Raw genomic sequence first — 14,603 nt, 5'->3', positions numbered from 1 at the left:
GGACAATGAATAACGAAGATCAAAGAAGAATTGATGCATTTGAATTCTGATGTTAGCGAAGATGTTGAATACATCGTGGACTGCGAGAAGAACGAACAAATTTGTTTTGGAAGAAGTACAACAAGAATGCTCCTTAGAAGCATGTATGGCAATGTCATCTCACTTACTATGGACATGTTATCAGGAGGGACCAGTTCCTAGAGAACGACATCATGCTTGGTAAAGTAGAGGGTCAGCAAAAAAGAGGAAGACTCTTGTCATGGATTGAATTGTGTCCCCCCAAAATGTCGACTTGGCTAGGTCATGATTCCCTTGTATGATTGTCTACCATTTTATCTTCTGATGTGATTTCCCTAAATGTTGTAAATCCTATCGCTATGATGTAATAAGATGGATTACCCAGTAACCCAGTGCCGTCGAGTCGATTCCGACTCATAGCGACCCTATAGGACAGAGTAGAACTGCCCCATAGAGTTTCCAAGGAGCACCTGGTGGATTCGAACTGCAGGCCCTTTGGTTAGCAGCCGTAGCACTTAACCACTACGCCACCAGGTTTTCCCAATAAGATGGATTAGTGGCAGTTATATTGATGAGGTCTACAAGATTAGGTAGTGTCCTAGGCCAATCTCTTTTGAGATATAAAAGAGAGAAGCAAGCAGAGAGACACGGGAGCAGTGCCGGGAGAGAGAGCATCCTTTGGACCTGAGGTTCCTGCTCTGAGATACTCCCAGACCAAGGGAAGACTGATGACAAGGACCTTCCCCCAGAGCTGACAGAGAAAGAATGCCTTCCCCTGGAGCTGACACCCTGAATTTGGACTTCTAGCCTACTAAACTGTGAGGGAATAAATTTCTCTTTGTGAAGGCCGTCCACTTGTGGTATTTTTGTTATAGCAGCACTAGATGACTAAGACAACTCTCAATGAGATGGATTGACATAGTGGCTGCAACAGTTGGCTCAAACATAGCAATAACTCTGAGGATGGCGCAGAACCAGGCACCATCTTGTTCTGTTATACATAGGGTCGCTATGAGTCGGAACCAACTCGACAGCACCTAACAACAACATCAGAGATAGGCGTTGATCCTGCTTTTCCATTTATCATGAGCTTCCAACATATGTCTTTTCTTTCACAACCTCTCAGAGAGTGAGAATCTTGGTGTCTTGTTGTTTTACTTGGACAAGAAATAATATTATTAATATTTATTATCAATATTATTGCGTGTATGTCATTGGTAGGTGCCACTGGGTGTAGTCTATCTAGTAGTGACTGCACGTCATACAGTAGAACTGCCCCGTAGGGTTTCTTGGGTGTAATTTTTTCAGGAGCAGATACCCAGGTCTTTCTTGCCTGGAGCCTCTTGCTGGGTTAAAACCACCAACCTTTTTTTTAGCAGCTGAGCACTTAACCATTGCACCACCAGGGCTCCTTTATTATGTGTATACGGAACAAGTGATGCCCCTTGGTAGGTTTTCTTTATTGTGAAAGTACTGCATATTCACGGTAGACAAATTCACAGATGCCTAAGACAAGGATTAGTAAACACTTTCATGTAATCTTACCATCTGGAGAAAAATGAGTTTCTTTTTCATTTTTTTGGAGATGGCATTTGGGATGAGGACTCCCTTTGGAATTTTAGTCACTTTATGTAAAACTCAGGTCTTCATTCTACTTCACTGGAGTTTGGCCCAGAATGTAGGAGTTGCACCTGAGACAACTCCAGAGTATCAAATATCAGGTGTAGATTTCCTGATTCATGCCTGGGCTGTGCTCTTCCTGTACTCCTGTTGATGAGCCATGGGTAGGATGAGAGTCACTGATTTCCTGTGGCTGAGAGAAAGCAACCAAGAGGCCGAGACCTGGACCCTGCATTCTGATGAGCTTCAAGACCAACCCGGTCTGAAGACCCGCCTGTGTCACTAAGAACGTCCCCTCCCACAAACATTTAAGAAATATTTAATGGGCCCAGACCAGTTCTAGACCTAAGTGAATAATATAGTCAACATCTCTACACTAAGGACCCTGTTAGGTTTTGGAAACAGAAAACTACGGAAGGAGCTCTTAAAAGATAGCGTGGAGAGATCTCTGGTGTGAAGGCAAGGATTCTTGCCCTTTGGAAAATATGCACCAATTCAACAATTTCTGCCTGTACAATTCAGTAACATTGATGACATTCTTCAAGTTGGGCAACCATTCTCGCCCTCCTTTTCTGAATTACTCCTCTGGCATTGACGTAAACTCACCCTCCTTAGCTTCCTGTCTAACCTTTCGAGTTGTTGTCAGTTTGCTGAGAGGCACCATCTTGATCTAGGAGGGCGTCTTTTTGCTGGTGGTGGCTGCATTGCCCTGGCTTTGAGGTCAGGCACACCTGCTTTGAATCTTTGTAGGGCCACAATGATATCAGTGTTTTTAGCCAAAACTATTATCAGCTCGGTTCCTCAGTTTAATTTCACCATCAGTATAACGGGGATAAGGAGCCCTGGTTGCAAAACGGTTAAGCACTCAGCTGCTAAAGGGAAGGTTAGCGGTTCGAACCCACCATCAGCTCTGCTGGAGAAAAGACCTGGCGATCTGCTCCTGTAGACTATAGCCTAGGAAGCCCAGTGGGGCGGTTGTCTGTCCTATATGATTGCTATGCGTAGGAATCAACTCCACAGCACAAAACCACCACAATAAAATCAGGATAATTCCTCATTCATTGATTTAATTTGTTTCATATTTTAGAAAGAAATCTAATATGGGAAATTCTTAAATGTGAATACGAAGCTGTTGGCAGTGTTATGATGTCATCAACAGCACGCCACATCCTAATTCCAGAGACATTATTGTTGTTAGGTGCTGTCCAGTTGGTCCTGACTTACAGCGACCCTATGTTCAACAGAACAAAACCCTGCCCGGTCCTGCGCCATCATCACAATCATTGTTATGCTTGAGCCCGTTGTTGCGGCCACTGTGTCGATCCATCTCGTTAAGGGTCTTCTCTTTTTCGCGGACTCTCCACTTTACCAAGTGTGATGGCCTTCTCCAGGGACTGATTCTTCCCGATAACATGTCCAAAGTATGTGAGACAAAGCCTCACCATCCCGATTTCCAAGGAGCATTAAAGTATGAGAAACCCTGCATTTTAGAACCTGATAAACGGTAAGAATATGTCTTCCAAAGGGTCGAATGTTCACTGAGGTATTTTATATTCGTACGTTAGTTAGCATGGGGTATGTGGGCTTTATGGAAGCTCCCAAGGGATGCTTTTTACTAGACTCCTTTGGTCATTCTCTTTGCTGCATCATCCATTCCCAAATATGTACTACAGTACATAGGACTGTGGGTTCATACGCCCATTCTCAAAATCCTCTAACACCTTGGCACAAGCTAGAACGAATTTAATTTAAAAATAACTGAACTGAATGGTATCCTTTGTCTCACCGTCCACACATGTTCTGTGTCCACCACTTCTCTCTGCTGGCTTTTATCATAGTCACCAGTGACTTTTAACCTTGTCGAATCTCAGGGTTTCTCCTCTTCTCACTCCAGTTCTCACTGCAGCAACATCATGATAAATGGAGAAAAGATTGAAGTTTCAAGGATTTCATTTTACTTGGATCCATAATCAATGCCCATGGAAGTAGCAGTCAAGAAATCAAATGACATATTGCATTGGGGAAATCTGCTCCAAAAGACCTCTTTAGTGTTAAAAAGCAAAGATGTCACTTTAAGGACTAAGGTGCCCCTGACCCAAGCCATGGGTTTTCAATCTCTTCATATGCATGTAAAGGCTGGGCAGTAAATAAGGGAGACCGAAGAAGAACTGATGCCTTTGAATTATGGTGTTGACCAGAAGAACGAACAAATCTGTCTTGGAAGACTTACAGCCAGAATGCTCCTTAGAAGCAAGGGTGGTGAGAGTTCATCTCACATACTTTGATGTGTTATCAGGAGGGACCAGTCCCTGGCCTGGAGAAAGACATCATGCTTGCTAGAGGGTCAACAAAAAAGAGGAAGACCCTCAATGAGATGGATTTGACACAGCGGCTGCAACGATGGGCTCAAGCATAACGATGATTGTGGGCATGGCGCAGGACCGGGCAGTGTTTTGTTCTGTTGTACATAGGGTCACTATGAGTCGGAAGTGACTCGATGGCACCTAGCAACAACACGGCAGCTGCCTTTCCTCTCAGGGCCTGTGTCTCACTGGTCACATCTCCCCTTGGAGTCCTTTTGATCCTCTTCCTCTTTGGAACCACACACCTGTGGTTTTCCTCCCAGCTCACTGACCGGTCTTAGTTCTTTTGGTGAGAGCTCTTTTGGTGACCTTATTTTTGGAATCCTGTAACTTAACCCTGGGCCTGCTCTCATTCTTCCTTTACAATCTGCTTCATTGAAATAAATCTTACTATGGCTTCCCACCCATATTACATCTCCATGTCTATTTCTGAGCTGCCACTGCTGAACTGAGGACTGTGTCCAGCTGTTGATGTGAGATCTGCACTTGGACGAGTCAGATGTCTCTGAAGCTGAACATAAGGAGACAGGATCTTGAATCCCACCCCAGTCCATCTGCTTCTCGCCCTGGCTTCCCCATGTCAGCCAGTTGCACCTGCATCCATTCTCTTGAGCAGGACAAAGTTCTTTCAGTCTTGCTTGAGCTTAATATGCCTCAACAGGTAGAAAAGGCAACAATCTATTGGTGTATTCATTCCTTCAGTTACCACCTACCATGGAGCTGTGGGAGCCCTGGTGGCTCAGTGGCTGCTAACCGAAAACTCAGCAGTGCAAATCCAGCGGCTGCTCCTCGGCGACCCTAAAGGGCAGCTCTGCTTTGTCCTAGAGGGTCGCTATGAGTCGGAATTGAGAGTGCTCCGGTTGTTTATGGGCCTCTCAAACTGTCACATGCTCAAGGATCTCCTTGGGGTCTTTCCCAATAAAATGCAGATTCTAGCTTTGGTGTGGGCCGAGTCTGAGGATGCACTCTGGGTAGGAAGGGTGGGGAGCATGACCAAGGGCCACCCCGGTGCTGTGCAGACACAACAGTGGAGGGGAAAACAGTGGCCATGGGCTTTTTTCCAGTGGAGTTTAAATTAGGTCGGGGAGATGGGCAACAAGCACCTAAATATGGAAAAGAAAATAGGGGTGTGAATGTCAAGGAGAAAATCCTACAGAGAGACTAACAAAAGGGAAGATAAGGCTCCTGAGGGGAATACTGTTCAGGAGACGATGTGAGAGAGACGTTTAATCTGAGCCCATCTGGGACCAGTCAGCCTTGTGGAGAGAGGGAGGGCAGAAACGGAAAGGGAGTGTGAGAGGGCTCCCTGCAGGGATGTATCCTGTAACAACTGATTGGGTCTGAGGATGAGAGCGGGGGCTGGCGTGGATTCTCCACATCTCTGAGCGCAGGAGCCTGGGAAGTGGGGTCCCGGGCACCGTGACTGTGGACAGGAGAACTGCTGGGAGGCGGAAGAATCCACATGGAGAAGGGATATTGACAGGAAACATCCTGATCATACATAAAATGGGAGAAACTCAGTGTTTTACACAAGCAAACTAGAAATTCACCTGTTTTAATGAATTAAAAAAAAAAAGATTCCAAGCACAAAGTAGAAAAAGCGTTTTCCCTGAAAGTTCATCCATGTTGATGTCAATTTTTAGTGACCCCAGAGACACCAGGCCCCCCGATCCCCGCCCCGCCTGGGCGCCCCTCCTGCTCTGGACGAGGAGTGGTCTCCTGAAGCCGAGGCGGAGTGCCTGCGCGCACCTGTGTCCCCGCGTCGGGAGGACATGGCGGTGGCTGCGGGGAGACGCCGTGTCCGCGCGGGGCCAGAACGCAGGCGTCCAAGGCGGACGTCCCGGGGGCGGGGCCGGGAGGAAGCCTGTCCTACTCAGTCACGAGTCGTCCGCTCTCCTGTCACTCAACCATCCAGGGGCTGGGCCAACTGAAGGACTGTCCAATCAGAGCCCTCGGGGCGGGGTCGGAGCGCTGTCCAATCAGAGGCTCTGAGGCCGGGGCGTGGCTCCGTAAACGCACGTGACGTCATGCCGCGCGCGACCGCAGCGCGAACGCGCCTCCCCGGCCCCGCGCGGCCCCGGGCGTCCGAGGTTGCGACCCGTAGCTCTCTCCCGTGCACTGGCCGCCGGGCTGCAGGCAGGACTCCGGGCTTCCCCGGAAACGGGGCTGAGAGATGGTGAGCGCGGGGCCGGGTGTCCGAGACTCGGGCGAGGGGAGGGGCCGGTTCAGCGCCGCTGGCGGCGGCCGCGCGCGCGGCCCCGGGCTCCCCGCCCGCTCCGGGTCCTGTCTGTGCCCACGAGCGGCGGCCTGGCCCCGGGCAGGGGGCCCCGCGGCCCGACAGACCCCGGGGGAGCGTCCGACTCGGTCTGCATGGCCCGTACCCTAAATTAACAGAGCTTGAAAGATGGGTTAAAATGCCTGCAAAGGGCGAGAAACACGCGAATTTCAGGAAAGATACTACAGTGTTCCCGTCTTGCATTCCATTTATTAGAAATTCCTGCTCACCTTTTATATCCCCGGAACAAGTGTCCTAAGTTTCTTAGGTTGTGTGTGTTTTTTTTTTCTTTTCAGTAATAGCAGACGGCCTTTTTCCTCTTGTCCCGATTTTTGCCAGTAATGCTGAATACCGTGACATGAGATTTGCAGCACCTAGGCTTGTTCACGGAACATCTTGTTATTGTGGCAATAATAATAAACTACCATCTTTAGTTTTTGAAGGGAATGGGTAGATACTTGTGTGTTTTCTTATTGAGTGCTAAAAGGTGCCTTACACTTTTACTGCCCCTTTTGTACGTAAACATTGCGTTTGAGTGGTCTTGCTGAGTTCTTCAGTCGCTGAGTTTGTCTCTTTTAAAATCTCCGTGGTGGTCTAAAGTGGGTTTGTACCTTTATAAAGGTTAGTGTGTAGATAATTAGATTTGGGTTCCCTAATTAGTGAACTCATTTCCAATTAAAATTTAAAACTTTTAAAAAGTAAAATGTGTATTTATTTGTTTAAAATTAAGAAAGCACTCAAAGATTTTAAAAAAAGATTTGCATGAGGTTTCCATATACAGGGGCAGCTGGACCGTTGTTTCCATGATCTGGTTGTGGATTCCTGCGCTGATACTGCAGTGTGTTCATTACTGCAGTTTTAAAATCCTTGTGGTGTGTTAGATAACCTCCACCTGTTCTTCAGACCACTGTGGTTATTCTTGGACATTTATTTTTCCTATTAAGTTTTCAGTGTTTCCTAAGATCCAAAAAAAAGCCTGCTTTTAAGAACTTAATGGAGTTGTTTTTTTTTTTAAATAATTTTTATTGTGCTTTAAGCGAAAGTTTACAAATCAAGTCAGTCTCTCTCACGAAAACCCATGTAGAGCTTGCTACACATTCCCAATTACTGTCCCCCTAATGAGACAGCCCGCTCTTTCCCTCCACTCTCTTTTCGTGACCTTTTCACCAGCTTCTAACCCCCTCCTCCACCCTCTCATCTCCCCTCCAGTCAGGAGATGCCAACATAGTCTCAAGTGTCCACCTGATCCAAGAAGCTCACTCCTCACCAGCATCCCTCTCCAACCCATTGTCCAGTCCAATCCATGTCAGAAGAGTTGGCTTCGGGAATGGTTACTGTCCTGGGGCAACAGAAGGTCTGGGGGCCATGACCACCGGGGTCCTTCCAGTCTCAGTCAGACCATTAATTCTGGTCTTATGAGAATTTGGGGTCTGCATCCCACTGCTCTCCTGCTCCCCCAGGGGTTCTCTGTTGTGTTCCGTGTCAGGGCAGTCATTGGTTGTAGCCAGGCACCATCTAGTTGTTCTGGTCTCGGGATGATGTAGTTGCTGGTTCATGTGGGCCTTTCTGTCTCTTGGGCTTGTAATCACCTTGTGTCTTTGGTGTTCTTCATTCTCGTTTGATCCAGGTGGGTTGAGACCAATTGATGCATCTTAGGTGGCTGCTTGCTAGCGTTTAAGACCCCAGACGCCACTCTTCAAAGTGGGATGCAGAATGTTTTGTTAATAGATTTTATTATGCCAATTGACTTAGGTGTCCCCCATGGTCCCCAGACCCCTGCCGCTGCTACGCTGGCCTTCGAAGCATTCAGTTTATTCCGGAAACTTCTTTGCTTTTGGTTTAGTCCAGTTGTGCTGACCTCCCCTGTACTGTGTGCTGTCTTTCCCTTCACCTAAAGTAGTTCTTATCTACTATCTAATTAGTGAGTACCCCTCTCCCAAACACAAAAGAATGTTTTCTTCTCAATTTGAACTATTTCTCAAGTTCTTATAATAGTGGTCTTATACAATGTTTGTCATTTTGTAACTGACTAATTTCACTCAGCATAATGCCTTCCAGGCTCCTCCATGTTATGAAAATGTTTCCCAGATTCCTCACTGTTCTTTATCGATGCATAGTATCCCATTATGTGAATATACCATAATTTATTTATCCATTCGTCCATTGATGGGCACCTTGCTTGCTTCCATCTTTTTACTGTTGTAAACAGTGCTGCAGTAACCATGGATGTGCATATATCTGTTCATGTAAATGCTCTTATTTCTCTAGAATATATTCCAAGTAGTGGGATTGCTGGATCGTATGGTAGTGCTATTTCTAACTTTTTAAGGAAGCGCCAAATCGATTTCCAAAGTGATTGTACCATTTGACATTCCCACCAGCAGTGTAGAAGTGTTCCAGTCTCTCTACAGCCTCTCCAACATTTATTATTTTGTGTTTTTTGGATTAATGCCAGCCTGGTTGGAGTGAGATGAAATCTCATTGTAGTTTTGATCTGCATCTCTCTAATGGTTAATGATCGTGAACATTTCCTCATATATCTGTTAGCCACCTGAATATCTTCTTTAGTGAAGTGTCTATTCATATCTTTTGCCCATTTTTTAATTGGGTTATTTGTCTTTTTGCGGTTGAGTTTTTGCAGTATCATGTAGATTTTAGAAATCAGGTGCTGATTGGAAATGTCATAGCTAAAAACTTTTTCGCAGTCTGTAGGTAGTCTTTTTACTCCTTTGGTGAAGTCTTTGGATGAGCATAAGTGTTTGATTTTTAGGAGCTCCCAGTTATCTAGTTTTTCTTCTGCGTTCTTTATAATGTTTTCTATACTGTTTATGCCGTGTATTAGGGGTCCTAACGTTGTCCCTATTTTTTCTTCCATGATCTTTATCATTTTAGATTTTATATTTAGGTCTTTGATCCATTTCGAGTTCGTTTTTGTGCGTGGAGTGAGATATGGGTCTTGTTTCATTTTTTTTGCAGATGGATATCCAGTTATGCCAGCACCATTTGTTAAAAAGACCGTCTTTTCCCCATTTAACTGTTTTTTAATGGAGCTTTATTAAGACCATAGTTCTCTTTAGAGGGCGCCGACATCTTGGTTGCAATGAGTTCTCTTTTCTAAGAACTTGTGCCATTTTTCCATTTATTTCATTCTTCTTTGATATTATCCAGTAACTTTTTTTTACTAGATTTTATTTTTTAGACAAGTTTGTAGTTTACAGAGAAATTGTGCAGAAAGTACAGAGAGTTCCCATGTATCTGTCCTTCTTCCCTGCACGCTGTTCCTCTTATTATTTACATGTTTTACTCCACTGAGGTACGTTTGTTACAGTGGATGAACCGTTAGGGATCAGCTGTTTAACTAAAATTCATAGCTTACATTAGAGTTCTTGCTCTGAGTTTTCCACGTCTGTGAATTTTGACAAATGCTTAATGCCATGTGTCCACCAATTCAGCATTGTACAGAATAGCTTCATTGCCCTACAATTCCTCTGTGCTCCACCTAGTCATCCCTCTCCTCTTAATCCCTGGCAACCACTGACCTTTTTACCATCTCCATAACTCTGCCTTTCCCAGAACGTCATCCAGTTAGAATCATATTAAAAAAATTCAAACCCGTTGCTGTCGAGTTGATTCCGACTCCTAGCAACCCTGTAGGACAGAGTAGAACTACCCCCATAGAGTTTTCAAGGAGTGCCTGGTGGATTCAAACTGCCAGCCTTTTGGTTAGCAGCCGTAGCTCTTAACCACCACGCCACCAGATTTTCCTAGAATCATACAGCGTGTAGTTTTTTCAGACTGGCTTCCTTTACTTAAGTATGCATTTAAGTTTCCTCCATGTCTTTTGTCATTTCATTTTATCACTAAGTAATACTCCATGTTATGGATATACCACAGTTTGTTTATCCATTTACCTATTGGACATCTTAGTTGCTTCCAATTTTTGGTAATTAGGAAGAAAGGTGGTTATAAACCTTCGAGTCCAGGTGTTTGTTTGCACCCACCTTTTCAGTTCATTTGGGTAAATACCTGGATTGTGTGGTCAGTCTGTGTGTAGCTTTGTAAGAAACTGCCAGATTGTCTTCCAAAGTGGCCGTACCATTTTGCATTCCTACCAGCAACATCTTAGAGTTCCGGTGACTCCACATCCTCAAGACCATTTCGTGTTGTCAGTGGCTTGGACTTCAGCCGTGGTAGTAAGTGTGTCGTGGTATCCCATTGTTGTTTTAAGTAGCAGGTCTCTAATGAAATAGATGTTGAACATTTTTTCATATCTTCTTATCTGTGCATGATACTTGTACAGGCAGTCGCGAGGTTACAAATGAGATCTGTTGCTAAGCGTGCCTTGAAGAGTTTGTAGGTGAGTCAGAACAGGTGCAGACAGCTCTGATTTAGCCTTACTTTAGTGCAAGAAAAGGCTCGAAGCCTGTCTTAGTCATTTAGTGCTGCGATACCACTAGTGAATGGCTTTAACAAAGAGAAATTTATTCTTTCACAGTCTAGTAGGCTAGAAGTCCAAATTCAGGGTGCCAGCTCCAGGGGACGGCTTTCTCTCTCTGTCAGTTCTGGAGGAAGGTCCTTTTTATCAGTCTTCCCTAGGTCTAGGAGCTTCTCCGCGCAGGAACCTCAGGTCCAAAGGACACGCTCTGCTCCCAGCACTGCTTTCTTGATGGTATGAGGTCCCCCTGTCCCTTTGCTGGCTTCTCTCTTTTATATCTCAAAAGAGATTGTTGAATTAAGACACAATCTGATCTTGCAGACTTGTCAGTGTAACTGCTGCTAATCCAACTCATTAACATCATAGAGGTAGGATTTACAACACTTAGGAAAATCACATCAGATGACAAAATGGTGGACAGCCACACAATACTGGGAATCATGGCCTAGCCAAGTTGACGCATGTTTTTGGGGGACAAAGCCTTTTCAATGATTTAAAAGCTGCATGTGTAGCACGTGAAGGCGATTGTGATGAAGAATTTGTTTCAAGTATGAGTTGGTTGGTTGAATTGTTTCAGAGGGAGGACAAATTCACATAACGTTACAGGGCAAGTACAAGTTGTCTGTAAGCTGGAAGTTCGTAACCTGGGGACAGCCCTTATTCACGTATCTGGTACCCGTGTATCTTTGGTGGAGTATCTGTGCTCTTTTGCCCATTTTGGAATTGAGTTATTGGCTTTTTTATTGAGTTTTAAGTGTATTTTGGAAACAGATCCTTTATCGGAGTGTGTTTTGCAGATTATTTTCTCCCAGCCTGACTTGCCATTTCATCCTCTCAGCAGTGTCCTTTACAGAACAGTTTTTAATTTTAACGAAGTATAACTTGGCATGGTTTCCTCATGTGGATGAAGCTTATGGTGTATCTACAAAGTCATCACCAAACCCAAGGTCACCTAGATTTTCTTGTATGTTATCTTCCGTGAATTGTATAATATTGCTCCTTACATTTAGGTCTGCCATCCATTTTTAGTTAATTTTATGAAGGATGTAAGCTCTGTGTCTAGACTCCTGTTTTTTCACATGTGGAAGCCCAGTGGTTCCAGCGTCGTTTGTGGAAGAACCCCACAGATGGCTGTAGCCTGGGCAGTTCAGGCTGACCCAGGGAGTGCACGTCGCCGTGTGCCAAGGCCGCAGGTGGCTGTAGCCTGGGCAGTTCAGGCTGACCCAGGGAGCGCACGTCGCTGTGCGCCAAGGCCACAGGTTTTCCTTTCCTGCTGCTGCTCCGCTGAGTAGGTGAATTCTAGCATCCTACTTCTTGCACGGCAGTATTTCCTCTGTCTCCTTATGGAAGTGAGTTGGTTGATACTGAGATGCGGTTGCATCATACCTCATCTACATTCGGGGGCGGGGGCGGAGGACCACCATTAGCACAAAGCTGATTCCTGTGAGGTGGAGGTCACACATACCTTCGCTCTCCAACCTTTTTTTTTTTTTTTTTTAACCGTTTCTGGCACCAGCCATTCTCCCCATGGCACTGTCTACTTCTGCTGTTTGATAATTCATTGCAAAGGCCACACAGAACTCACTGAGCCTGCAATAATGATTATACAAATAAGATTAATACTGCCGGAAAAGAATATTTTCACTCGGCCAATTGGACCTGTCTGCTTCCAATGGCCAGGTTTTGAAGATGCTATACTAGCCAGCCCTTGTTGCAAGATGGGTTTCCTCAGGCCACGTGGCCTCTCATGTTTGGTGAGAGGAATAGCTCCTGGTTCCTCAAAGTGTTTTTATTCTTTAAAATTTCATCTAGGTTTGACCTTTTGGTGAAATGGGTTCCTTTATATGGCCTTTTGCCTTGGTTCTGTGAAAGAGAAAAAAAGAGGAAACAGCTTGGGAGATTTTTTTTCCCAGACTATCGGGGTTCTTATAGTTGCCCTAGTTCTTTGGGGAAGAAGCCAGTCCCTGCCAGCAGAAAATGTTAGTTATTATGCAGATAGATGGAGGCACTTGTGGTCCAGTGAGGGGATTGGTCAGTTCAGTAGAGCAAGGGGATTAATCAGTTATTATGTAAATAATGGCTTGAAAATCCACCCAATTGGATTGAGCCACTTGCCTATATAAGGAGCGAATCGCATAGAGGTGAGCAGAGAAGAGAGAAGAAGCAGAGGGAGAGAAACAGCTGAGTGTCTTCAGGCAGAAGGCCTGCCAGTGGAGCTAAAAGTGTTGAAATGCAGGTCGAGGGCTGTAACACTGAACACAACCAGAGACCCGAGAAAGAGAGAGACAGAGAGACATACACACCAGTGGCGTGCATGGCTGAAAGGGGGAGTGCGTGGCTGAGAGGAGGCCTGTCCTGAGCAGGTGTGCACGCCAAGAGGGAGCTGCCCTGCACTAAAGAAGGGAGGAGAGATGTGCTTTTCACTTGGGGCAGCCTTCCAGACCCTGCCTCTGTGCTTCCTGAGCTGATCCCAAGTTGTAACCTGTTACTTCCTTAATAAACCCCGTAACTGTGAGTATGTGTGTACCCATTGCAACAAATTACTGGACCCAGGTGATAAGTAGAGAATGCTGTGGGGAGGGTGGCTGGTGTCAGAATTGGTGAAAAGATTGGAGAGTGAAGGTATGTCTGACCTCCGCTCTGTAGGAATCACCTTTGGGCTGATGCTGATTATCACCCGCCCTCCTGAAGTTAGGCGAGATCTGATGCTACCAGACCTCAGACCTTTTGCTTGGTGTAGTGCTGAGTGATGTGCTGAGCAGTGGGGAAGGAGATGAAATATTTTTTTAGCACAGAGTCGGTGATCTTAAAGTGGAAAAAGTTGTTTCATGTCTGTAGTATTAAGCTTGTCTTTTTCGGTGTACCTGGACCCCTTCTGATAGAGAGGAGTATGATTTCAAGTGGTCACAGTGTTAGTAGTGCTGCTTAATCTACGCCTGAGTGTGGACAGAGAGTAAGAGCTCTGGGGACTGATTTGTACGGTAGTTGGTGGGAAACCGCAGAATCTTGCTTGAACTGCATGCGAATTGAGCCCAGTCCTCCAGTGCTGTCAGCTTTACCCATCCTCCTGCACACACACGTCATATGTTTCAGGAGTCTGTGGTCTTTGAGGATGTGGCCGTGGACTTCACTCTGGAGGAGTGGGCTTTGCTGGATCCTGCTCAGAGGAAGCTCTACAGAGATGTGATGCTGGAAACCTTCAGGAACCTGGCCTCACTAGGTAAGGATGATATTACTCCTACACTTAGTTACTTAGAGAACAAGTACTTCTAGCTCATAAGGCCTGTTCTAAGACTTGAAGTGTAGAGAGAGGAATATGCTGGTCAATGAGACAGACATGATCACTGTTGTCATGGTGCTAGAGTTGAGTAGTTTCCCCATGACCTTGAGAATCTATTAAATGGAGTTTTTCTTCCTTTGCGAAAAGACCTGAAGTTCCCTTATTGTAGTAAAGACTTAGTGCCATCAGTGTGGATATAGGTTTCATGGCTCATTTTTTCAGGCTTGGAGATGTTTGAACCATCGTGAGGATTTTACCAAGTCTATGAAATTGCTTTGTCTTTTGGCCCTTGAGGGCTGTTGATGATAAAGCCCTGAAACAGCTAAGCTCCTCAGCCTCTTTTTTTATTAACAGATCCCTTCTTCCTTGTAAGATTTTGTTCACTTTTTTTGTTTCAGATGATGAGACTCAATTTAAGGACGTTGGGTCAGTTTCTCTACAGGATATTTATGGGGACAGAATATCTAAGGAACATAAGATACTAAGGTTTACAAGAATGGATTCTTTGGCCTCCATTTTAGGAAAAATTTGGGAAGGCCACAGCACTGAAGGTCAGCACAGAAACCTTGGGAACTATCTGAGGTGAGTTGTGCTTATAAGAGAAAGCATTGT

The 14,603-nt window shown here is 45.3% G+C and overlaps 1 protein-coding gene across 2 annotated transcripts in view; it reads left to right on the top strand.

Moving 5' to 3' along the window:
- The first annotated feature begins 6,044 nt into the window (after positions 1 to 6,044).
- Positions 6,045 to 14,603, top strand: part of LOC126071886 (zinc finger protein 709-like) — a 1,190,808-nt gene continuing 1,182,249 nt past the window's right edge. The window contains exons 1-3 of one of the 2 annotated variants that reach the window (XM_049876296.1): positions 6,045 to 6,177; positions 13,805 to 13,931; positions 14,390 to 14,573. In XM_049876296.1, the coding sequence (XP_049732253.1) occupies positions 6,175 to 6,177; positions 13,805 to 13,931; positions 14,390 to 14,573 (314 nt within the window). In that variant the 5' untranslated portion in view covers positions 6,045 to 6,174. The remainder of the gene's footprint in view (positions 6,178 to 13,804; positions 13,932 to 14,389; positions 14,574 to 14,603) is intronic. The other variant, XM_049876295.1, reaches the window with a different exon arrangement.

This window comes from Elephas maximus, chromosome 3 (assembly GCF_024166365.1).
Source record: "Elephas maximus indicus isolate mEleMax1 chromosome 3, mEleMax1 primary haplotype, whole genome shotgun sequence".
Lineage (NCBI taxonomy): Eukaryota > Metazoa > Chordata > Mammalia > Proboscidea > Elephantidae > Elephas > Elephas maximus.
Note: the sequence above shows the minus strand (reverse complement) of the source record. Positions and strands in the feature narration are given on the sequence as shown.